Here is a 25,835-nt window from a genome sequence, read left to right as displayed (position 1 = left end):
AATGACTAGGGAATAAACTTCACTGCATACTATACTGCAGTGCTGCATTTTCTTCGCTACTGTATCAGTATAATATTGTGGAGCCATTGAAAAAACTGAATAGTTCAATGCAGAAAGAAAGTGATGCACAATGAAATATTACACTTCTCTGAGAGCAGACACAACAGAACAATTTTTCATATTGCATCACCCGTATTTTTCCCTTTATAAGACACACCTGATAATAAGACGCACCCCAGGTTTTAGATTAGGAAAATAAGAAACCCCATATCAGGACCTACACATCAGACCCCCCATCCGACCTCAGATCAGACCTTCATATCAGACCCCCATCACATCTCCAAGTTAGACCCCCATCAGACCTCCATGTAAGACCCCAGATCAGACATCCGTGCCAGATGCCCATCAGACCTCATGTCAGAACCCTAACAGACAGCAGATCAGACTTCCATGCCTGACACCTATCAGACCTCTCTGTCAGACCCCTATCAGACCTCCATATCAGACCTCAGATCAGATATACAATAAATACTGTAACTTCACTTACCTCTCCTGCTCCACAACTCCTCTCCAGGTCTGATGAACACTCCTCCAGTCACTCTCCCTTGTCTTCTCCGGCCCCCGATGCACTCTCATCTGACTGCGTGCAGCTATGGGTCATAGTACACCAACTACATCCTGCTGCTATATGCTGTCAGACATTACAGTGCAGCATGGCCCCCAGGAAAGAAGACAAGGGAGGGTGAGCCCCAGCAGCCCTCACAGTGCTTCGCTCCCTGCACAATAGTGAGAGCTTCCAAAATTGAAGCACTCACTAGTATTCACTTTACAAGATACACTGCCTTCCCCCCCCCCCCCCACTTTTGATGGTAAAATATGGCACATACTTGTGCTAGTGGACACGCATGCTTAGTAGCTCAGTCTCACCACCCAAATCCTATTGTGAATAGACAGTGTAGCGATTCCTGGTTTGCTTTGCTTGATTTGACTGTGATAAGTATTATTTATTCATGGGACAAAATATTTAAAGGGAATCTGTCAGCAGTTTTGACCATGTTAACTACTGGCAGCACTAGGTAGGGGCTCAGGAGCACACTACAAGCATACCTTTTTGTGGAGTTTTTATTATCAGGAATAGTGCGAGTATTAATCTTTAGTCTACTAGATTCTGTTCCTACAAGTGCACTTGAGGCAGGGCTCTCTGCTCTCTGCATTTAGATATTTCCCAGTCCCCTCTGCATTGAATGACAGCTGATATCCTGGTTGGATGCTACAGGATGCCAGAGGGCACTTCACAGTGACGCTCCACCCTCAGTGCACTTGCAGGAGGAGAATATGGTGGAATAAAAGTTCATATTCACATATATTCACAGCATGGGGGAGGCAAGGGAATTACACAAAACACAAATATCTGGAAACATTAAGCTATGCACATGGAATACTGGTATTCAGCAAAAAAGGGATACACAAGAAACCTAAAGACAGATACTGTCTATGATATAATGTTTCTACATGGTGCTCATTCCATAATATTGTATGTAGTGAGTATTTAATGTCTTATCCTTACCTATTGAATTCATTTAAATGATGAACCATCCCTATCAACACTGCAGTAATGGACATGTAAGGACCTAGTGCTTACACACCACATTGGCTTGCTATGTGGTCAGCCACGTTGGAATGTATAAATAGAGGTAATCGTCAGATATTACAGGCCTTTAATTCATCTCGCCCAGACAGATTTATTTATAGTACTGAACATAGAATTTTCAGTGTCAGTCTAAAACCTCCAAAGAAAACCTTCGGACAATTGAAACAAGCCAGACCTCTGTTGTATGGCAGCTTGAAATAACTTCTGGGCATTACAGCTTAGATTACAGAAATTCACAAGCACATCAGGGAGTACATGTGGTAAAGGTCAACAGAGTGTGATGTTCTTCAAAACCCATTACACTTTACAACCCAATTAACTACTAAATTAAAGTGTGGAGATCAGTAAGGTCTTTTCAATTAAAACAGCCAAAAATTGATAATATTTGTTGTTTATACCTTTTATTATTCAAATAATGAGCTGTTAGATGGGGATGTCCCAAAGCCACCAGATGCTGGATTAGGTTTTTTTTTTTAAATCTTGGAAGATCTAAATGATAATGCTAATTGTTCCAAGACCTTCTCAGAAATTACCGATGTATATTACTATCTAGACTGTAGAAAATGCGTTTAAAGAAATTGGACTCAGTTCTCTCACGAAAAACAATTTTTACAGTTTTCAAACCAGCACCTGGATCTGAATACTTTTGTAATTGCATGTTATTAAAAATGCAGCATAGCCACTGAGTTATTCAATAAAATAAATCTGTATAGCGCCACCTGCTCTTTGTTCTTTTTTTTCTTTTTTTGTCGACTCAGTGATATGGGTTTCATCTTTCAACTGCCTCCTGTGCTGTCATAGGGAGAGAACTGCAGCTGAATGGACACGCCCCCTGAGCTCCAGTAGAAAAGACACTCCCCTTTAGCTGACAGCTTGATATAGCGTCGTTCACTCACTGCATCTGCGCCGAATACTGAACGGACCGGCGCAGGCGTGAGATACATGGCAGACAGGGCCGGCAGGAGGAAGACCAAGGCTGCCTGGCCCTGTCAATCAATGGCGAGTCAAGAGGTGGGAGAACGGAGCTTCTAGGAGCAGGGGCACGCCCCCCCTCCCCCGCCCTAGAGGCTAATTAGCATATTATAAAAGTTATATTTCTGGAATAACGGGGGTATAGATACAAGTAGGAATAGGCTAGTTAGGTTCAGCTGACATTAGCACATCGCTAATGTCAGCTAGTTTAATAGGGTTAATTCTGGTGATAGAAACCCTTTAAAGAGCATCCGTCACCATGATCAACTCTAGTAAACAATACTGCCTGGTGCTGATCATGGTGACGGATGCTCTTTAAAGGGTTTCTGTCATCAGAACTAAATTCTGATAAATGACACACTGTTTAGTATGTCTTATGATTTCTCCACCACATCTGGCAATGTTTGCAATCTTTGCAATGGTCGGGTGAGATAGCTGTTGGACAAATGAGTTTTCAGCTAATGTGTATGACAAACAGTTTATTCTTTATATATACTAGTACTACACCTTGTCTGAGATTGTCACAGACTTTTATCTATTGCAACTGTCAGCTTAATTTTTCATGAATTTACCTACCCAAGAACATTGATAGGTGTAGAATGGTAAGTTCAAAAAATCTAGTTTTAAACCAACTGGTCAGTTCAGTCTTCCTTAGACTCCCCATAAATTAGAAGTCAAGAGCTCGCCCAAAGCAGAGATTTCCATATGGGTGATTGTCCCTAAACCATGTGTGCACCGCTAGTTGTTGTTTGTTACAGTTTATGATATTATTCCTGTTATAATACTGTTGTTAAAGGGGTTGTCCCAGTTCAGAGCTGAACCCGGACATACCCAGAAATTCACCCAGGCAGCTCCCCTGAATCGCGCAGGGCAAAGGCATTTTGTGGAGTTCCAGTGACGTACCGGGCTCTCCTTTGGGCTGCCAGTCAGAGGCTTCTGCCCATCAGTGAGCCCAGTGACGTCACCGGCACTGATAGGCAGGCTTTAGCGCTGCCCTAGCCTGTAAACAGCTAGAGCAGCGCTTAAAGCCCAACCATCAGAGCCGGTGAAGTCACAGAACACACTGCTGGGCGGAAGCCTCCGCCCGGCAGCATGTTACAGTAAATAAAAGAGCCCTTTCCCTGCGCGATCCTGCGTAGGGCAAGGGAGAGCATTGGAGCATGAACTGCTCTGATGCTCATGTCAGGGGGGCTGCCGGGTGAAATTATGGGTATGTCCGGGTTCAGCTCTGAATCCGGAGAACCTCTTTATCCATGAGTATTTGCTTGAAGGGAATCGGTCTCCTCCTCCTTAAGTGCTGTACTACATAAATAGTACTGCTCCTGCTGAACTACCATCACTACTTTATATGTCCATACTCACCCTGTTCCTCTGCTGTGCACCCACAAGACATTGCTGGAATATAGGGAGAGGACTTGTGTTACACTAATTAGGATTTCACACAAAAATGGATCAAGACTATCCAGAACCACTTCAGTATATTTAATTTATATTGCACTGCAATGCGATATTTCGAAAAAAAACAGCTAAATAGTCTCCTGCATACAAACCATATCAAATAAAAAGTATAATGATGGAATGTAATGTTAGTACTACTGAAGTACAATAGTCTGCAGCATTCCATTAAGTAGAGTCTGGCAAACCTTTCTTTGGGACTGATAAATCCATGAATGTCTATGGAGAACAATAGGTGAGCTGAGAAACCATAAGCATGTTTAGCTTTCAAGCTGTCCATTTCGCCATTGAGCACCACAAATCCAGAACACTGAGCTATTTCAACTACTGTTTATGTTACCTGTTATTACTATAATGTAACTCCTTACAAGGCTTGAAGGAAACATACAATGAAGTAAAATATTTCTGGAAGGAGAAGAAGAAGGAGGAGAAGAAAGAGAAACTACTGCTAATAATTTCACACTTTTTTCTCACTTTCAAGAAATGTTGCAATCAGGCCTATCGAGTAGTGCAAAAACAAAGAGATCAAAGAATGTTACAATCAAAGTAGTTACATCGTCAATTGCATATAACCATGGAGGGCTGATATAGCCTTGGAACTATAACTGAGTTATTGTTTTCAAAGTTGGACCTCTATTGATCAGCTGTAATCTTTTGTGAAACCTGGTTTGGTAATCAATCTCCTTGCAGCACCACTGAACAGACCTAGCTTGAGGCTACTACTGAGGTTGTGTGGGAGATAGTCGTCTTGTATCACCCCTTCACCCCTGTTTGGACTTTGCTACAGAGGCCACCAGGCTTGTAACTCTTTGTTCAGAGACTGTTGACCCAGGCAGATCAAAAGACACCAGTGCATGGCACAAAGAAATAGGGAGCATGCGTCAGAGGGCAAACTGAGGTCTGGGCTGGCAGAGTTCATGCAATACAGGACACAGACAATAGGTCAGGGCAGGTGGCCATAGGGTCAATACAGTAATCAGGCAGAGGTCAAGCACAGGAGGCAGGGCCGGCCGTTGGGGGTGTGCGGGCTGTGCGGCCGCACAGGGCGCCATAGCAACAGGGGCGCCGGGCGGCCGACAGTCAGCCGCAATAATCCTGTGCCCTGCTGTCACTCACTGCGGCACCGGCAGCCGGGTGATCAGCTGAGCGCAGCGCTCCAGTCCCGAGCTGAGTCCCTCCTCTCCCCTGCTCACTCCCTCCTCGATCTACACTACAGTGATGTGTGCCGTGCCCCCAGCCAGGCAGCGCAGCGGCTGCGGCTCACTCACTGTTCAATCAGTCAGTCTCCCATCCTCCTCGCTCCTCCCCTGCCTGCGGCTGCCTCCCAGTGACCCTGCCTCCTTCTCTCTGATAAGGAAGTCAGGTGACGGTCCACAGTCAGGAAGTGACATCAGAGAGAGAGGCAGGGAGCTCCTTCACCGTGGGAGAATTAAAATCATTCCTCTTCACTTCTCTCCAGTCCAGCTCCTCCAGCAGCAGCCAGGCAGCCTGCCCAAGTAGTGCCTGTGCCCAGCCCAGTGCCCACTATTGTGCCCTGCCTTCAGGCTGCAGTGCAGCAGCAGTGGTTTTTCAACCTGACCAACTAAGACAGTCCTGAGTCCTGAACTGAACTCTGAGAGTCCTGACACCTGTTGTCCTGGATAGTCACTCACTTACTTCTAAAAGGTATAAATATAAAACTTTGAAGTGTAATGTAACAGTGTTTTAAACAGGATTCTGAAATCTGTCAATCATCAGAAAAACGTATGTTATGTAGCTGAGTGACATTAGCGATGGGCTGATGTAAGCAGTACATAACAGTGTGTTTTATAACTCCCTGCCTGCCGCCGTTCTCTTAAAATAAAGACGTATAATATGCTAATGAGCATCTAGGTGCTATGAGGGCGTTCTGCAGCACTAGAGGCTCCGGTCTATTCACCCTTTGCAGTGGCAACGCCCATGTCCAGTTGATTGACGTCTCGAGTTCTCCTCTTCGTCCCGTAAATCCCACGCCTGCGCCGTCCGTTTAGTATTCGGCGCAGGCGCAGGATTTATGGGACGAAGAGGAGAACTCAGACGTCAATCAATCTGGACATGGGCGTGCCACTGCCAAAGGGTGAATAGACGGAGCCTCTAGGTGCGGCAGGAACGCCCTCATAGCACCTAGATGCTCATTAGCATATTATACGTCTTTATTTTAAGAGAACGGCGGCAGCGGCAGGCAGGGAGTTATAAAACACACTGTTATGTACTGCTGACATCAGCCCATCGCTAATGTCAGTCAGCTACATAACATAACGTTTTTTCTGATGACAGAAACCCTTTAATAAAAAATATTAATTGATTGGACGACAACTATCAATAAAATGGATTTTGCACTAACATGAAATTTAGATGTCTGTATTGGACGATATGTATTATTGCACATATAAGATGCCCCCCACAAAACATGTCACTGGTTACCTGTGGCATTTCTTTATGGGGGCATATTTTAGGTGCAATACTAACAAGTGCCTTGCCCTGCACTCGCTCAGCTGTGCTCGCATACATATCGTGCCCTGTGTCCACTGTCCTGTGACCACTCTGCTAAAGCCTGGCATAGCCCAACTATGCCCTGCTTTACCAAAGCAGACAGGCAGGAGCCATGTGGTGATCATATGTATTGTATGTATGTATGTGTGTGACTGTCCGTCCCTGTGTGTGTGTGTGTGTGTGTGTGTGTGTCTCTCCCTGTGTGTATCACCATGCCCACAGTGTTCCTATGTCTTGACGCAGCTGCATCAGAAGTTCAGAATGTTCTGTGCGGGGCAAGAAGAAGATGGAAGAGGAGGCAGCGCCAGCATGGAGTCCGTGCGATAGACACAGGGAGGCACACTAAGGACGAAGGTAACACTTCCACATGATCTACACTAGTGTTATCTGTGGTTTTACATAGGACTGCAGGTAACACTACCACATTAGCAGCACTAGTGTTATCTGTGGTTTTACATAGGACCAGAGGTAACACTACTACATTTACGGAAATCAGAGAGCCATCACTGTGTTATCTGTATTCAGAGAGCTATGTGGTGTTATTTGTGTGTTACATAGGACTGCAGATAAAACTTTTATGGTATATCCACAGGAGTCCCATAGATCAGATACCGTATCGTGTAGCAGCATTATGGGTCCCAAAAAACCAGGGGTAAGGGGGGGGGGGGGGGGGCGCCACAAGGTTAGCTCGCACAGGGCGCCTGAACACCTAAGGCCGCCCTGACAGGAGGTCATAGCATACTGTATAATAGCAACCTTTTCAGGACCTGACAAGCTGACAACCTTTTGATCAGGCAACTTACCGAATGTGACGGCACCATATAAACCCTAGGGAATGTTGTCATAGACTGGGGACAGATTAGCCTATGCACATTGGTCCTTTAAGAGCCAGGAAGAGCGGGCATGCCTACGGAGCTCTTACCAGTGAGAGCAGTAGGGAGGATGTAGGGGAAGACCACAAGCAGCCCTGCAGTGTTTAGCAGTAAGAGGGTAAGTATTCCAGCAGTCTACCTCACCAGTGGAGTGGAGATGCTGGTCGACACAGACCACCACTATTACATTCAATACATGGTTTGTGAGGAAGGGATGCAAATGACTCTTAACAAGTTCTGCCTCTAATGCCACGAGATGTAAGGCAGCTATCCTATAAGTCAATGTTCAGCTCTTAAAATGAGCCTTGAGACATGACTTGGATATTGAATAATCCAGCACCTCATCTGCAGACAGCTTTATCTGGGTGATTGCCCCTCATCAGTGCAGAGCAGAGAGTACTGGCTTAACTGGGTGAGAGGCCGTTCTCTCTCTAAGGAGAGTTAGTTCCCCCTGACCTAGACACAGGCCTCTCGCCCAGTTAAGCCAGTACTCTCTGCTCTGCACTGATGAGAGGCAATCACCCCGAAACAGCTGTCTGCAGATGAGGTCTGGATTATTCAATATCCAAGTCATGTCTCAAGGCTTATTTTAAGAGCTGAACATTGACTTATAGGATAGCTGCCTTACATCTGGTGGCATTAGAGGCAGAGCTTGTTAAGGGCTCATTGCATCCCTTTCCCTCCCAGATTTCCAGAGGAGCATGTATGGCCTATAAGTCTCCTCACACTGATTAAGGTGCTCTCTCCCTAAGGAGAGTTAGTTTTCCCCCATACATGGTTTGTGTATGCAGGACTAAACAGGTTTCAAAGTGAAAGATAATCTTTGTTTCTTGGTCATGAGATAAGGATTCTGAACAGAGGAACTAAACCGGACAACCCTTTAGCTGTTAACATTTTTCTCTCAAATTCCCTGCATTGTTGTAGGACTGCTACACAGGGGTAATACAGAGGTTCTGATTAAACAAAAAACATGTCCTTTTTTCCAAGGAAAAGCTTCAAATAGCAGGTAAAATTTTGGACATGGAATTTTCCTGGCATGCGTTTACCCATTGAAGTTACTGGTCTGAATATCCCACAGACACGGGGCATAAATAGAATTTTTTTTAATATTTTCTAAGTAATATGTGGGTGCTGTCATTTTTCCTTAGTAAAAAGCAGGAAAGTTGGAAGGAATGTTTTTACTGTGGAGTGAAAGCACTGCAACAGCAATAAATAGATAAATATATCAGTAAATCTTTTAGACCGTTCAATGTGGCGTACTAGGTGGAATTATACGTTAACTATGGTAAAGACCACACAGAGCATTTCTCAGAGGCCTCCGTGACTACTTTACCAATGCTGAAATACGTCCTTCTGATAATTTTCTCATTATGGTTATTAAGCTGTGCTGAGTGGAATCTATTACTGACTGTCTAATCACTCAGTAATTCCTGGGAACCTCATTGATGTTCACAATAAGCTTTCTTGAACTTCAAAGGGCCTGTCTCGATAAACATCAGAAGTATTCCATTAAAATGCCATTTTCTTATCTGTGATAAGCAGAATTTGGTATTTACAGATTAGCATCTCAGCTATTAGGAGAAGAATTTGCTACAGGTAGAACCTTTCCATCAGAAACCTTGGTTGGTCTTAAATGTCCAGTAACATACTGGCCAAACAGTCCTGTACTTCTTGAAAGGCAGACTGACTTACTTGCAGTTGTCGGAGCAGCTGTTGTGAGAGGAGAGGACGTGGTCGTCAGTAACTTTTTCGGCCTGAATTTGTAATGGCCAATGAACCCATCGGCTGTTAGACTTAAGTCAGACAAGAACTGGATGAGAAGTTCATTTTTCTCAGATACTATGGGTCTGTAAAGAGGACAGATAATGTGTCACTTCACAAGAAAAGAATATGAGACATTACACATTGATTCATATGCAAAATATAATGATCATACACATGGTATATAGTCTGGTTTAGGTGGGTGTTAAATGTTTAAGATACCAATAAATATGTTCTCTTCTATCAATTCTATTCAACTTTATTTTAGTTATTCTTGTTTCTGGGACAGCCGACCACCAATATGGTCACCACTAGAGCTCTGACATATGATTATTCCTATCACCAAAGTCACATTCAATGGCCAATTCATCAGTGGAACAATGTTGATAAAGGTCACAGACAAGTTTTAATGACGCCACCAAAGTATATTTAAAAAAAACAACAACAAAAATACTGTTCAGTGTATGTGCCTCTATAGAACTACTACATTTGTTTGATAAAAATCATGTGTAGACCACTTGGTACATTAAAGGGACACTTCCATAATATTTTTATCACATTAACAGTCTATGGGGCAGATTTATCATTAAAATAGTCCTCTTTTGTGGTGTGAAAGTCGTACATGGCAAAAATGTATGCGCAAGCGTCATTTCGCCACCAGCCTTGCCAGAAAATTTTACTCCAGTTTCCTGGCATACAAGGACACTTAAATCTACACCAGTAAGGGACTGGAGTAGATCAGGGGCCTAACTACCATAGCAGCAGACCATGCGACTGCTATGGGGCCCAGGGCAAGAGGGGCCCAGTCTTAGGGCTTGTTTACACGAATGTATGGGTTCCGTTCCATGCATTGGGGCCACAATTTGCGGTCCGCAATGCACGGAGAACGTTCGTGAGGCCTCCGGGATGGATCCAGACCCATTCAACTTGAATGGGTCCGCATCCCTCCGTTCCGCAAAAAGATAGGATATGTTCTATCTTTGTGTGGAACGGAAGTACGGAACAGAACCCCACAGAAGCACTTCGTAGTGCTTCCATGGGTTTCCGTTCCGTGCTTCCCTTCCGCACCGCTCTGCATCTCCGGATTTGCAGACCCATTCAAGTGAATGGGTCCGCATCCTCGATGCAGAATGCACACGGAACGGTGTCTGTTTATTGCGGATCCGCATATGTGGTCCGCAATGCGGCAACGGAACCCATACATTTGTGTGAACTTAGTTGGGATTATCTCCTTCTACTGGAGGTGAAAACTTGGTCAGGACTCAACCCTCTAAAGGAACTTTTAGCAAATGAAGCAGTGGAAAAAATGGCCCAAGGGTCATTGAAAATGGTTTAGGCAGAAACCCTTCTGTCCTGTGTGGGGGGCCTGGTTTGATCCTTGCTATGGGGCCCTTACCTCTCTATGTACGCCACTGGCGTATACAGCAGTATAGGCCCATGGACTTCTGGTTGCTGCTCCTAATTTATGACAAGACATACCGGGCAACACATCTGGTTATCACTGACCAGCGTACGTCCCTGTCCTGTCTGCGCCTATATTTGAATATTTTATGTATTTTTTTAATTTTAACTTTTTTTTATATAAAAATGAAAACTAAAAACATAAAAATATTTTCTATGGATATTAAACTTATCAAAATACAACTTTACCTTTCTGATGGAAATGTCTGTTTAATTTCTATTGAAATGCAAATAGTCAGAGAAGCTAATTAATTCCTTTCTCACTTTTGCCACCATTAAACTACACTTTTTTGGGGGGTTTTTGTGAACAAATTGTCATTTGGTCACTGATAGAGGATCATTTTTCATATTCTACATGTAAAAATTCTACCAAGAATGTCTCTGTAAAGTGAGAGGGGTGGGAAGAGTATTATTCTCTTACTGTGACAACCAGGATGAGCTAAGAGGACAGAGGAGGACCTTTTGGGTTATGGGTGACAGAGAAATGAGAGTCAGCATCATAAAAGCCAAATACACTCAGGTTTCATTTTTGTGGAGTAAGGCTAGGTCTACATCACGACATGTGTCGCGCGACAATAAGTTGCAACATTTGTCGCGCAAGATTTTGTCGCACCAATGTCGCGCAACAATTTTTATAATGATAGTCTATGGTGTCGCAATGCGACATGCGACATGCTGCGACTGCGACGTGACAGTCGCAGAAAAAAAAAACATTTCAAATGGATCTTTTGGACTGTCGTGTCGCAGCATGTCGCACGTCGCAGTGCGACACCATAGACTATGATTATAAAAATTGTCGCGCGACATTGGTGCGACAAAATGTCGTGCAACAAATGTCGTCGTGTAGATATAGCCTAAGGGTGAGTTCACATCACCGCAAGTTATTTCCATTGTTCTGCTCCATTATAGGAGCAGTGCAATGACAATAACAGAAGTGCTGGATGTGACATGTAACTGAGATGAACTGAGCTAAACAGACTCTGGTCAAAAAGACTGGAGTGGACTTTTTCAGACTTTTTTTTTTTAAGGAATCTGAACGGAGCCTTCAAAGCAGATGTGGACAATGTTATAATTTCATTTTTTTTTTCCACCACATGACATTCAGGAATATTCATATTTCGCCTTCACACATTAAAGGAATGCTTTATATTATAAAAGTGAGAACCTAATCCAAAGTTTTCTATCTTTAAGATGACAATCAAAAACTCCATGGCTCATTCATGAAAAAGTCCTTCCTATTTGTTTTAGCATGTAAAGAGGTGAAACTTTCTAATGTTCTCAATTTGATCCCTTACCTGAAGCCAACATAACTGGTGGACTGTAGCATACATAACTACTTTAAGTCCCTGTCTATAGATTAATGTATATGGAAATATAGAGTCCATTAGTTGCCAAAACCTCTGGAGAAAATATATGAAATCACTGCCCTGTCTACTGCTCTGAACATTTGAAGGTTCACAGGGATCACAAAGGTGGAAGTTATGAGTAACTAGGAAAAAGAAAAATGCAGCATCTGACCTAGGTAAAACGTCTTAACTTTATTGATACCAGTTAAGATCCAGCACAGGAAAAATGTACTGCTTACGCGTTTTGGGCTAAGTATGGCCCTTACTCAAAGATGTTTAATAGATATCCATTATTGTTGAGGTGTGTCTGTGCATCGGTATAGCACACAGTCACAGAGCTGGACTGTTGTTGTCTTAAAGAAGTTCTGGGTATGTACTTATAGCTCTAGGATTTTGCCATGTAGCATGAGGGGGGAGAAGAGATCATTTACAGATGTAGTAGAGTACTGTACATCAAACTAACAATTACTGTGATGCCATTTTCTTTGCATGAATCATATTCAATGTCAAATCTTGTCGTTTGTGTTTCTCAAATGTGAATGTAACCATTACAATGCCTTGTAGCTTGCTAACTGAAGGTAATGTAATTCTCAAAAAACACCAGTCTATTTCTTATTGGACACAAAGTTTTGTTTTTCACTCTTTTTGTTCCTAGAACATGTGCCATTTGGAATAGAAGCAGTGAACCGCGCCCATTTGTCCTTGGTTCAGAGCAATAAATATGAATGTGTGCAAGAGAAGTGTTGGAAAAAGCAGAATAAACCGTTCATACCAATATGAAGAGGTAATGGAACTTACGCCCCATGAAACGTGTACGGCACTGTATCAGTATCATTCATTACATAAAGACAATATGCAAAGATTAAATATACAGTACAGTATAGATTTAAAGGGGTTTTCCAGAACTTACATTTGGATGGCGTATCCTCGGCATAGGTCATCAATATCAGTCAATGATACTACAGTAGCTCAGCTGCAATTCAGGTAAACTGGAGCTGAGCTGCAGTACGCTGGCTCCAAAAACAACACAGTGGATGGATCTTGCTGTCCAAAATAACGTATTGGTGGGGGTGGCAAGTGTTTGACCAACAGATTTGATATTGATGACCTATCCTGAGGATAGGATAAGTTCTAAAAAACCCCTTTAATAATATGTTTGAGTCCACAATTTTAGACAGCACATACTTTTGGACCATAATGAAAGATCACTTAAAATGGTTTTCCAGGAATATACACTGACAGTCTATCTTTGTGATTGATGGGGACTGGGACCCAAGGACCACCCATTATCAGCAGAAGTGAGGGTCTAAGCTGCAGTGCAGTTCCTCTGAGAATGCCAGAACCATGGGAGCTGTGAATTTAGCTTTTAGCTTAGCTTGACTGTCTTGGTGTATAATTTTGGAGGAATGTGACCTGCAGGAACCTTCTCCAACTATACATTATATAGCAGCTGTCACTGCCATTCGACAGTGTATTTGATGCCATTAATCTAATCCACTACACACTGTTATGGCAGTGGATGTGGAACCTCTGTGGAACCACAGATTTAGCTTTGGGCTAATCCTAAGGTTGTTATCCTGGCAGTCCCCTGGTGTTAACTCTTTAACCCCTAAACAGGGATCTGGACTTCACTGAAGTTCAGCCACCAGGCCGCTACCTTCTAGAGTAGTCTCTATGTGGTTAACAGCTAACGCATAGGTATCAGAGACCCCAGTGCAAAGCACCAAGGGGTCAGGCAAAATTGCAATGAGGGACAGGCTGAGGTCAGCGCTGGCAGAGTACGTGCAATATGGTAATAAGAGGTCAGGGTAGGCAGCGTAGGGCCAATACAGGTAACAGGCACAGGTCAGGTCAGGCAGCGAAGATCCAATACAAGTAAACAGGTAGAGGTTAGTACATCGGCAGACAGCAGATCAGAACACCTTTGCAAAGGGCTTAGCATACTAAAGAAACTTATATCTCAGGCACAACAGGCTTGCCAGGCATCAGCTGGTGAAGATTAGGGTGCACACACTGGCCCTTTAAGAGCCAGAGAGAGCATGCACAGTCCACAGGCAGAGGAGGAGAGGTCTTTGCAGCATGCAGACTGCAGCTTGCGAAAAGGAACAGAGCAGACTCCACAACTAGGCCACCCGGAGGAAGACCGTTGGAGGCATGTATGGCCTACCAGGTAAGTAAGTGAAAACAGAGGCATCTTGCAGTTACTGCTGTAACACACACAACATAATGTTGTGATTTTAAATATATGAGTCTTTTAAGTAAATGAATAAAAGTGAAGTTTTATTGTATATAGATTTTGCCTTACTTTTTAGGTATAAGGTAGTGTGGAAACTGGTTATCTTTTAGCCCTAATGGCATATGTGCAGTGACCTGAGGGGAGGCGAGAATGGGAGGAATGGTAGTTGTGGCTCTGAGGGTAGTAGTAGTGCAGTACCCCAAAACAAGGTTAATGCAAAAAGGTTGATTGTCCTGATGTTGAATTGTTAAGTGAAATGTTAAGATTTATTGTATTTGTCTAATCAATAGTATTGTATGGATAGGTCAGGGTTAATAAGCGTGACTCAGCCCCTTTAGTTTGCTAGGAGGTGGACCTAGGTCCGCCCCTAGTGAGTGAAAAGTTAAAGGGGATCTGTCAGCAAATTGATACTTATGAAACTGGCTGACTTGTTGCATGCGTGCTTTTCAGATGAAGGCATCTGTATTGAACCTATGTTTATATGTGCCTGCCATGAGGGCGTTGCCATTACACTTAAAGGCTCTGCCCTCTGCAACTGCCAGTGCCTTTCCTTTTTGATTGACAGGGCCAGGCATTATGATGTTTTCACTGCTTTGCCCTGTCACTCAAAGTGCAAAGGCTGTGACAGTTGCAGAGAGAGGAGAGTCTCTAGATGTAACTGCAACACCCCCCCCCCCTTGCTCCTAAAGGCTCATTTGCATATAGTAAAGCTTAATTTTTCTCAGCAATGCGGGCACATATGAACATGGGAATATAACAAAACAATAACAAACACAGGTGCACTCTGCAGTATCACTAAATCCTCAAACTGATTTTAAAATTGAGAGATTAGTCAACATGTCCTACGGTGTAGAACATGTCTAAGCCCGGACACCACGACAAGGTTTCTCAAGTAGCTACTTGAGAAACCTTGTCGTGGTGTCCGGGCTTAGACATGTTCTACACCGTAGGACATGTTGACTAATCTCTCAATTTTAAAATCAGTTTGAGGATTTAGTGATACTGCAGAGTGCACCTGTGTTTGTTATTGTTTTGTTATATTGTTATATTAATTATTACATCCGCACTTGTTACCTTGTGTAGGATGTCTATTGTGGTACTTGTGGTTCGCCGCGGGCATCCTCCATTGTATGCATTTTGCTGGGGATTGCCATTAGCAACGGGCCACAAGTGCAGGATTTGCTCCCCTATATATATGCACAACTGCATGTGGGTTTGAAGCACCTCCTGCTAATGCCAACCTGTCTTCTTAGTTTGTACACATATGAACATGGGACCAACACAGATGCCTTCAGCTGCATTCTACACATACAACAGGTCAGCCAGTGTCATAGGTACAAATCTGCTGACAGATGTCCTTTAAAGACAGCTATTGAAGGGGTTGGATGAAGTCCTAGGAGACCCTAAAGTGTCATACATGACTTTTCAGGGCAGATATGGCACTTTCTATTGGAGTCAGATTTTTTCAGATTGAATTGAATCTGATGGCCAAATTGACCAAATCGGACTCTAAGCAAATCTTGCGAAATGTGTTCATCTCTATTTCATATGGTTTATTGTAAGTTCATTTTAAACTACTGTAAGGGATTAGCTCTTTTTCAGGGGTCATTCTCACAATTATCTTGACAACAGCCGGATTACAGGTCCTAACGTGAGGCTTATTTTCACAGCAACAAAACATAAATTAAACAAAACGAACACCTGCCCGTCTAGGCACTTGCTAATACAAAAACACAAGCCCTGACTCCACAAACCCTAGATCGAGCGCTGTTCACATGGGGATCATAAATGCGGCTTTCTCCAGCCATACAGTCCAGGTGATCCTTCAACACCTTTTTGGGGAATTGTGGCCCAGTAGTCCTACCGACTCTGGCCTTGTGACCCTTTTTCCCAGACGTCACGGCGTCCCCCAACGTCCAGGCTAGCACCTAGCCCCGTGGCTCCTCAGCCAGCCCTGCTGAGACCACTCGTACGGAGCCCTCAGCAGGACTCTGTTTCACAAAAAATCTCTCTCCCCTGACTGACAGTCTTGGCTGGGCTCTTATTCCAGACTGATTGTGGCACCTGGTGCTGCCTCTGACCTGATGACTGACGGGGAAGACATGGAAACTCCTGCCATAAATCTCCCCTAGCAGCTATGATGCCTGTCACTGCCTCACACCACTCTTTAGGGAGATTTATCAATTTTGGCACCATTTGCTCCATAACTAACTTTTAGAGCTGGAGATTAAAGTTCTAAAAGTTGAGGCCCAATTTATCAAATATAGTACAGAGCATAATAAATAAGTAGTGCAGACTTGCAAAATTTTTATGGAAATTGCAACATTTTTATACCAGTTAATGGGAGAAGATCAGGAAGTACTGAATATGGCTAGCTGTGCAAGAACACACTTGTCCAGGGTATGCTTACAATATCTCCAATATTTGCACGTTTTCTCTCATAACACATTCATAAGTGTGATGGCCCTAACTCCACTTTATTAACATTGTGCACTTTTCTTATCAGATTTCTATTTTGGCACGAATCCTTCTTTATGGAGTAAATACTGACATTGGTATGTGATAGATGGCTTGTAATTTTGCCGTATTTTGCACTACCTTTTTGGCACAGAATTATGTTTAAATGGCTCCAGTTCTAAATTGTATGATTGCAGCAACTAATGGTTTATCTGTTATTATATCAGCACCTTTACCTGTAGACTACACAATGGAATAGAGCTTTATAGTTCCAGCGCCGGAGCTACTCCTGAACCGCTGATTGGAAAGGGACTGGGGTGTCAGACCCCTGTTGATTTGATATTGATGGTCTGTTCTGAATATAGGACATCAATATCAAAATACTGAACAAGAAACATACTGTTCATCTACGTGTCAAAGAACATGAATATATAATTAATTCATAATGACATGACTGCCAGAAGACTTAACTCTGTATAAAAAAAAGCTACTGAAAGTATTTATTCATTCAATAAGAATTTTAAATAGGGGGCAGCAAAGTAAATACACTGTACATATGAGCAGAAAATAAGACCCTAATTATAGGTAAACTGCAACAATTAAATAATAACACCGATACATAAAAGAATGACTAAATAAATGCACCAAAGGTAAAGCCTTAAGGCCTTTTACTCTAAGAGACTTCAGTGGCAAAATTCAAATGCAATCAGCTGCTTCTAAGGCCAGCAGGATATTGTTATGTATTAAACGAGGCATGGACTCGTGGGATAGGGATGTAATATTACCACTTTACAAAGCTTTAGTGCGGCCTCTGGGCACCAGTTTTTAGATGCCCTGGAGCTGGGAAAAGTACAAATGACAGCAAATAAGCTGGGGCATGGAGGGTCTTAGTTATGGAAAAAGATAAGAATTACATTATTTAGTCTTGACAGTCTTTTTCAATCGTACTATATAACTATAACCCATATGGATGATTTGTTGCTGAAATTTCTACGACAGTTACATTAATCTGAATCAGACTTGCAGAAATGCATGTTCACGCTGCGGAATCAAGCACATTCAGATCTGTTATGGGCCAATATACACTAGTCAAATACCTGAGCCCTGGCCATGTAAATGGGCTTTTGAAATTGCATGCTGTGTATAGAACAATTAACAGAATCTCAATGAGATGATTAAAAATTATAAGAAACATTGTGGCTACAATCTCAGATATGCTTTGGAGCTCTTTACATATACTGTATAATATATTCTATATCACCTCTTGTATTCACTTCTAGCATTTTGTGAGTTGTGTTTACTTACTCAGGTGGACTGTCCCCACAGAACTTCCCAATCCTCTTGGCATCATTCAGCTCTCCTCCATTAAACACTGCCACATAATCATATCTGCAATAGTTGTCCCTCTCCACATCAAATTTCTCAAACTTTACTTCGATTACCTTAAACAAGAGAAAAGGAAATTAATGGAACGTCCTCTGTTTGAGTTTTAATCTATTCTTCTGCTATATCATGATATCTCAACAGGCAATGAATCTCATCTACTCACATCAATGGGAACCACAAATGAAATACATGAAAAGAAGTTGAGCATATATCTAAGCACGTCAGTACTTTTCTTGTATGATGCTGAGTTATTTCCTTTGTTATTGTCAGAAGCTGCATTTACAATTTAGACTCTGCTCACATTAGCATTGTGACTGCTGTCTAGAACATGAGTACAGAGATATCTGTAACACCCCAGAGTGGTGTTACCACTTCTGCAGCCTGCTACTGTCTTTATTGATCTAACCTCATGTCATCTTGTGTATTTATTCCAGGTCCTCCACAATGTGCATTCCTATTCTGTTATGCAACTGTTATGTTCACATGTAATGTGCCTGGTTCACCATCAGGTGGCAGCAAACACGGCAGAGCTGTATGTAGATAGAATGCAACTTACCATTCCATTCTAACCCCCCTCTGGAGAGAAGTAGGCAAGTCCTACTTCCTGCAGGAAGGGTGGGGCAGAATTTCTAGTCAGTCTAGTTTACCCCCAGTTAGGGGAAAGTTGTGCAGGGGCACGTCTCTGTTGGACGTGCCCACGCCAGCCAGAGCACCCTAAGCTCTGCTGACCATGGAAGCCAAAGCTTGAAGCCTCAGGAGCCAGGAGGAAAGTTTCCTGGAATCACCTAGAGTCAGACTACAAAGTGAAGTGCAGCATACAGAAAAACCTGAGTTATACTGTCAGTACAGCAGAGTCAGACAGAAACAGATATAGCAGAGTGGAGTTTGCCTGCCAGTTTCATGCTAAAGCCTGCTGGAACCAAGACAAAGCCTGTAAATCGTTTTGGAGCTGCCACTGAACTTCATCTCAAGGTATGGACTCAAGTTAATCTTTTATCCCTTAATTATTCCCCCTATTTATTGCTTCGGAGCCAAAGCCTGGGGTCCAGCTGTGTCCAGGTAGGCGCACCGTGACACACATAAAGAGACATTTTAGGCCGCACTATACCACTCAGCAATTTCTACACCTGGGACGCATTATATAGAGGGCCCTAGGGGGAGGCACCCGTTGCATATCACATCGGCATGCAGTGCTTTTTTCCTTCAAATGTAACAGAAGCAGTGACAGACATAGATGCTACAGAGCCTCGTTGCCAATAGCTTTAGGGCTCATGCACATGACCATACGTATTTTGCAGATCCGCAAAAAATATGGATGACGTACGTGTGCATTCCGTATTTTGTGGAACGGAACAGCTGACCTCTAATAGAATAGTACTATCCTTGTCCGTAATGCAGACAATAATAGGACATATTTAATTTTTTTGCAGAACGGAAATACGGAAACAGAATGCACACTAGTCATTTCTGTTTTTGCGGCCTTGTTGAAGTGAATGGTTCCGCATACGGGCAGCAAAAAAAACGGAACGGACATGGAAACAAAATACATTCGTGTGCATGAGCCCTTAGAATGGATAGTGTGAATATGCCTCTAGGTAGACACATTGCTACCAGTTTAAGCCCCTGTTACACTGAGCAATTTTCAGGCCAATCAGATAGAATAGGTGTTCATAGGACCACTCATTCCCGATAACTGGCTCGTATAATCATGACGTTAATCAACCAATAAACAAGCAAATGATTGTTCATCAGCTGATGGGCATCTTCTATCTTGATCATGTTATTGGCACCACATCTTCCTGTGTAATCAGGGATGTGTTGCCGATAATCAATAGAATTAAATAGGGAGGGAACGACTGCGATGACTTATATAACAGACCGATGCAAACAAGAATCTGGCTGTGTAATGTAGTGCGGCCTTTAGTTATGCTTCTGTAGTGTTGTAAGACAGTAAGCAAATCACAATAGCACACTTTGTGATGCAGCAAGAAATGCTGGGAGAGTTCAGCTCTGGAGTCTGATGAATTTTAAATACACCTCTGGATTGTAATGCAGGCTGTAAATAAGAATCCATACATCAGTAATATGATGTTATTCCAATGTAAACTGTAAATTAGACATAGATACGTTTGGGCCTGGAGAATTATTTCTAAATATATACTGTATAAAGGGAAATTTCAGCCTTGTGATAAAATTCACCATGCAGGCGTCATAAACTGCAGATTACAGAGGCCACCACAAAGAATGGTGTAACAGATCATCTGAATAAGAGACCAAGTCACATCTCTGAAAGTGGATCTGGAAGAATAGTATGAGGGATAGGTCCACTCTACTAAGAACCCAAACAGTACAAAAAGTACAGTACTGAGCATAATAAAGAATACAGTGAAGTCCACTGTATGCATGAGGCTACTCACAGACTACATGCCATACATGTAGATCCATACAGCTGGTCAACCAATAGTCAGAAGGGCAAGGGGCGACGTGGAGAGTAATTTGGTTGGTAAATGTTCACAGCGATATCATAGTCATTCTTTTCTTGTCTCACCTGATGTTTTGGAGCCACAATATGCCATGAACATGTCACTCCAGCAGGATAATCCCGATCTGGCCAGTTGGGTGTTTTGAAGGTTCCAGAAGGTTTGTCTAGGCGGCCTCCACAGTACTGATCCCCTGCAATTATACTTCTCATTTAGGATGATGGGTTGAGAATCAGAAGAAATATATGAGTTGTAGACATGTAGATGTTATTTGCTTTGTGTTAAACAGGTTATCCAAATTTGAATACCCCCCTCTAGGATGCCTGATGCCGGCTTCCCCCAGGATCGCTCCATCTCCGTTGATGGGGTGGGGTGCAGCCAATAGCAGGCTGCGGCAGTGACTAGCCCCCTCGTGTCATGTGTGGCAGGGGAGATGCATCCGTGGAGCAAACCTGGATGAAGCCAGCATCGGGGACCAGGTAAGTATGTGCAGGGTTGGGCATCAATTTATACTTATTCAAACTTGGATAACCCCTTTAGGTTTTAAACATAAAAAATGTACTATTGATATTGTGAAATTTTAAACTACATTAACCATACTATTGTAAGTAAGTTATATGCCCCCTCCCCCCGTGTCCTCCTTGTCTCCTCATATCAACTTAAAGAGGACCTGTCACCTCTCCTGACATGTCTGTTTTAGTAACTACTTGCATTCCCCATGTAATACCAATTCTGAAGCATCTATTCTTAGGACTCTGTGTTTTGCCATTCCTTTATTATTTCTACTAGAATTTATGAATGCATTTCCAGCAGCTTGCAGTAAAGGTACAAGTGGGTGTTACCAGTTGGGGGGGGGTGTCCCTGCACAGTCTTACACCAGCAGCACTGATTGGACAGAGTCAGACACACCCACTACTACTAACACCCAGCAGTACCTTTACTGCAGACTGCTGGCAATTTATTTGTAAACTTCTATCAGGAATAATACAGGAATGGCACAACAGAGAGTCATAAGAATAGATGCTCTGGACTCCAGAATTGTTATTACATGGGGAATACAAGTAGTTACTAAAACTGACATTTCAGGAGCGGTGACAGGTCTCCTATAAACGTAACCTTGGTTATTACTTCAGTTTATCCTTAGTCTGGGGACCTTAGTTGTGCAACTGTCCCGGGTCTTAAGTAGCCAACCAGACTTATTTCTATAGATGTCACTGATTGTGGTTCATTATGTTGTGCTCTCTTTCTCTGAATTGTGACAGTGTTTGCCTTTTTAATAAAAATAAATAAATAAAAATAAACACTATTGTTAAAAAACATGCCCAACATCTACAGGGGTGGACGTGTTCTGCTTTGTACTCAGTCTAAACTTATTAAATACTATTTCCACTTGCCTTTGGTGTGCCTGTATCTAGCATTAAAGGGGTTGGCCCATTTCACACATTGGTGGCATCGCTAGGATATGCCACTAATGTCAGAGAGGTGCAGTGCTCACCTCTGCGACCCGCACTTATCTCTAGAACAGAGACACCAAAGTAAACGAGACAGCACACCCTCTATTCACTTCTAAGGAAATCTGGAAATATCAGAGTATGGTCGCTTGTCTCTTTTCAGAACTCCCATAGAAGTGAATGGAGAGCATGCCGCACATCCGCAGTGAACTCTCCTTCGCTTTGGGGGCCCAATTCTAGAGATAGGTGCAGGTCCCAGAAGTGGGACCTGCACCTATCTGACATTAGTCGCATATCCTTCTGATGCCACCAATGTGTGAGATGGGCCAACCCCTTTAAACTGCTAAAACTCACTTCTTGTTTCTTACTTACCTAGGCTGTGGCTTCTGACCCCACTAACTTGATCCTGACCTATGTGTACAGCTCTTTTATGGTCCACCAGACTTGATCTTGACTACCACTTCGTCTGCTGTCTGTATAACTACTGACCTAGTCTCCAACCTTTCCCTTTGGCAGGAATTGCTAACATCTGTGTTGCTAATCTAATCTGTCCAACTATACACTGCACTTGGTAGTCCTGGTTGATTTTTGTGTTCTCCGCACCTCAGTGTTTGGGAAATATCACTTTGTGTAAATGTCCTTTGGGTGGCCAAGTAAGCAAGTATAACAAATTGCATGGGAAAGGGTAAAAACACAATCTTAATCCTAATTCTGTTTTACAATACTTAATTTATGTCTAGTGCAAGGAGTATCATACAATACCTCTTTCATTGGGTTCAGCTGCAGAAAACATTGCTATGAAACCATTTCCTGCAGTGTTGGCATCTGACACCATTTGGACCAACATCTTATTGCTGTTTGATACAAGAGCACCAGGTCTAAAAGTGCCGCAGAATCTTCCAATGCGTTGTCCATTAGCATGTCCATTATAAACGTCCACAAAGTCATATCGGCATAGATTGTCATTCTCCAAATCAATAAACCGGAAGGAAAGGACCACAACTTTACCCTCAGGTACCTGTAAAAAATACATCATTGATGGGTACAGCCAATAACAGAGGCAGACAGACAATGTATTTTCTATATATCTCCTGTTGTGGCTCTGCAGAAGAACTGAACACTTGCTGCCAGGTACTGCTACAGATTCCAGCTGATCACGGGGGGTCACAGCAGCAGAACACCCTGTGGTCATCTTATTATGGGGTGACCCATCTAACAAAAAGTAATTATCTAAAGACAGACCAGAGAAGGATTAGGGGGGCACTAAGTTGGCAGCACTATTGTAAAGGGGCAGTACTGTAAGGGGTGCACTAAGAGGGCAGCTGTGTTGTAACTACTGTGGGGGGCACTGACAGGGCATTCTGTTGTACGGAGGCACTAAGGGTGCATTCTATTATGACGGGAGCTCTAGGGGAAATAACTACTGTGTGGGGGGCACAAAGGGGATTGGGTGGGATTAGGCATGGATAGCTAGGCATTGGACAGAGTTAGAAACATTTGCCATGGTTCTCCTTGTGGTTTTCAAAAGTTGGGAGGTATGGCAGTTACTAATAGACCTGGTGACTCTATTTGTGATCTACATGTGGTTGACACAAGTAGCAGAACAGTCTCTGTACTACACACGCACAGTGATGGTTGCCACTAATTACAGAACAATCTCTACACTAAGGTCACAGTGTGTCTTGGGATAGACTTGTCAGGGCAACTACTCACAGTCTTTCGTACACACTTAGTGGGCAGTTACAAGTCACAGCGAGATGGCTTGGTCCAAATTTCTGGGTACTACTCTGTAGAGTATCATTCTCATGCACACCACGTTACAGGCTGGAAGTGGTCCACAAACACTTGCGTTACTTAGAGATGTCTCCTGACCAGTCACTGGCTGCTGTCCAGAGCATGACCACGGCATAGGCCTTTCAGATTTTGCAGTCTTTACTTCGCTCTGGCTCATCAGCGCTCTGTGATACACACGCTAGTCGATTGACCATGAGGTGCTCCAGCTCCTATTTATGGCTGGGCCCCACTGCTACAGTCTGTAAGGTGCAGTACATACAGTGCTCAAGTAAAGGTATATTATGCTTCACATACTCCACTTTCCAGCACAATTTATATAACCTAGCATAACACAGCATATGTATATAACAAGACATAACAATATGGCGGTCACCGTTTACTTCACTGGACGCCCCTTTACAGACATTTATATCAAGATACAGTACAGTAATACTGTGAAGTTTTATCAAGATAATTTCCTTAGAATTCTCGAATAAAAAAAAAAGACATATTGAGAACATTCATGTCAAATGCACCATCTGCTACGTGATCTCCAACATACCAATAAGAAGGAAGTGAAGATAAAAGAAACACATTTATTTGCAGTGAAATGAACTGCTGACCCTGTTAAGACATAACATGGAACAATACTCGGAAACCCTATACAGCCGGCTTTCCTCAGTCTTCAAATTTCTAATAATAAATGGAGCCTTAATGAATTGAAGAGAGCATTTACTGTAAACGGAGCTCTGAAAACCTGCAGTACGCTTCATCTGGACACACAACATGTTACTTCACTGCTGGATATGTAGATAGAAAGTGATTGATTCCAGATCTGATGCTCAGAGTAACATAAAGCAGTTCTTCATAGATAAATGGGGTTGATTTGTATAGTTCAGGAACTACTGCAATCACAACTCAGAGTGAAATAAACAGACTGCTCTCTGCATCTTTAACCCCTTAAGGACTCAGCCCTATTTTTGCAAATCTGACCAGTGTCACTTTAAGTGCTGATAACTTTAAATTGCTTTGACTTATGCAGGCTATTCTGAGAATGTTTTTTAGTCACATATTGTACTTCATGACACTGGTAAAATTAAGTTAAAAAATATTTTTTATTTATAAAAAAATACCAAATTTACCAAAAATTAGTAAAAATTGCAAATTTCCAAGTTTCAATTTCTCTACTTCTATAATACATAGTAATACCTCCAAAAATAGTTATTACTTTACATTCCCCATATGTCTACTTCATGTTTGGATCAATTTGGGAATGATATAAAATTTTTGGGGGATGTTACAAGGCTTAGAAGTTTAGAAGAAAATCTTGAAATTTTCCGGAAATTTTCAAAAACCCACTTTTTAGGTACCAGTTCAGGTCTGAAGTCACTTTGTGAGCCTTACATAATAGAAACCACCCAAAAATGACCCCATTTTAGAAACTACACCCCTCCAAGGTATTCAAAACTGATTTTACAAACTTTGTTAACCCTTTAGGTGTTGCACAAGAGTTATTGGCAAATGGAGATGAAATTTGAGAATTGTAATTTTTGGGCAAATTTTCCATTTTAATCCATTTTTTCCAGTAACAAAGCAAGGGTTAACAGCCAAACAAAATGCTATATTTATTGCCCCGATTCTGTAGTTTGCAGAAACACCTCATATGTGGCCGTAAACTACTGTACGGGCACACAGTAGGGCGTAGAGGGAAAGATGCGCCGTATGGTTTTTGAAAGGCAGATTTAGCTGGACTGGTTTTTTTGACACCATGTCCTATTTGAAGCCCCCCTGATGCACCCCTAGAGTAGAAACTCCATAAAAGTGACCCCATCTAAGAAACTACTCTTAGTTTTTCAAACTTGACCTGTTAACACATGTTGTGACACGGCAATAATGATTATTTACAGTTGGTCAATAGGACCAGAAGTAGTCTCTAGGTTTACATGTGTTAGTTTTACCTATGTATAAAATATAACGTTTATTTCTTTATCACTAAAAATTCCTACCTATAACTGACATTTTA

The 25,835-nt window shown here is 42.5% G+C and overlaps 1 protein-coding gene across 1 annotated transcript in view; it reads right to left on the bottom strand.

Moving 5' to 3' along the window:
* The window catches only part of PCOLCE2 (procollagen C-endopeptidase enhancer 2), a 62,564-nt gene that overhangs the window by 16,117 nt on the left and 20,612 nt on the right, over positions 1-25,835 (bottom strand). The window contains 4 exon segments of the mRNA XM_040428057.1: positions 9,154-9,308; positions 18,028-18,164; positions 20,657-20,781; positions 22,802-23,057. Of these exon segments, the coding sequence (XP_040283991.1) occupies positions 9,154-9,308; positions 18,028-18,164; positions 20,657-20,781; positions 22,802-23,057 (673 nt within the window).

The sequence above is a fragment of the Bufo bufo genome, chromosome 4 (genome assembly GCF_905171765.1).
Source record: "Bufo bufo chromosome 4, aBufBuf1.1, whole genome shotgun sequence".
Taxonomy (NCBI): Eukaryota; Metazoa; Chordata; class Amphibia; order Anura; family Bufonidae; genus Bufo; species Bufo bufo.
The sequence above is the reverse complement of the archived record's forward strand: the minus strand, read 5'-3'. Positions and strand labels throughout refer to the sequence as shown.